This window comes from Uranotaenia lowii, chromosome 3 (assembly GCF_029784155.1).
Source record: "Uranotaenia lowii strain MFRU-FL chromosome 3, ASM2978415v1, whole genome shotgun sequence".
In the NCBI taxonomy this organism is placed as follows: domain Eukaryota; kingdom Metazoa; phylum Arthropoda; class Insecta; order Diptera; family Culicidae; genus Uranotaenia; species Uranotaenia lowii.
In genome coordinates, this window is record NC_073693.1 from 364,452,890 (window position 1) to 364,454,219 (window position 1,330).

A 1,330-nucleotide genomic window follows, 5' to 3' on the forward strand; every position below is an offset into this window, starting at 1 on the left:
GTTTTTGTGCGATTCTTCTAATTCTTTTCTGCATTGTTGGAGGTCAGATATTGCTCGTTGTAGCTTAATCGTTTTTTCCCTTAGCTCATTTCTCAACGATTCCATTTCTTCAGCAATCGTATTAGTAGGGATGGATGGTTCCAATAAAGTTGCGTTATTACTAGTGTTACTAGTGTCTTCCTCTTACGCCGGTTTACAGGAAACCTCAGCCCTTCCGCGCATTGCATACAGCTCCTTTCTCAAGTCACGAAATGCAATGCACTTGGATTCGGAGTTTTCTGTTGCCATTTTGAGAGGATGCCGGATGGTCGGAATGGCTACAAGATATAATTATTTATTATTACTGGAAACCTAATTACCAAAGTTAGATAATACCTGTCGTGTTTAATCTCGCTTTCCAAAATCCATCTTGTAAATGGTGGAAGAATGATTCTGGATCGAAATGAAGGGAACATATAAAACGATTTTTAGTGTCCAGAGGTTCTTGTTGACCAAGAAACTTCAGCCAGCTTTTCCGGATGGCCTTGTTACTCGGAAAACGATGGAAAGAAGGCTTCCGTGAATCATTTTCTTGGTCACCAACGCGTTTCCTACAACGAACACTCGTACACAATGGTACGATACACCGCATGATAGTATCCTGAAGGGAAGTAATAAATCATTCATTTGAATTAAAAAATAATGAAATAGCGCTTACCCTGAACGATAAATGGCTTCAAAACTGGATCAAATTATCGGAAACTGCTTTAACAGCAAGCCAACAATGAACAAAACCGAATTTTTAGGTGAAAACCGCTGTATCTCACTAAAATGTCAACAACACCTGATACAATTTTTGTTTGGAAGACAACAATGACGTCACGACAGATTGTATAATGAAATCCAATATGGCTGTCGGCACTACCTTCTTCAAATATTCCTTGAGTCCTCATGGTTTTTCTAAAGTGTGCGTTGAATGGAGCCTGCGTGATTTATTTTTGTGTGCGTCGACGGGAGTCCGCATGACTTGCTGCAGTGTGCGTCGACGGAAGTCCACATGATTTGTTGCAGTGTGCGTCGACGGGAGTCCGCGTGATAAATTGTCGTGTGCACGACCATAGTACATGGAAAATAACAGGTAGGCCATTGCGCTTAACCTCACTTGAAGGCTCCGTGTAGGGGAACATGCCCTATTATGCGCCACCTAAGCGAATCGCTGATTTTCTATGTATTCTACGTACAAATTGTGTTGAAAATGAGTGCAAACGTTGAAGAAAATTGTTTTCTACAAATGCCTATGATTTTTTATTACTCAAATTGCTATAGTTGCTTCAAAAACTTGATTTTTAAA

At 40.2% G+C, this 1,330-nt stretch overlaps 1 protein-coding gene across 1 annotated transcript in view; it reads right to left on the minus strand.

Moving 5' to 3' along the window:
- Window positions 1-590: 590 nt before the first annotated feature.
- The window catches only part of LOC129754039 (uncharacterized), an 8,175-nt gene continuing 7,435 nt past the window's right edge, over window positions 591-1,330 (minus strand). The window contains exon 2 of the mRNA XM_055749895.1: window positions 591-640. Coding sequence (XP_055605870.1) covers window positions 591-640 — 50 coding nt within the window. The remainder of the gene's footprint in view (window positions 641-1,330) is intronic.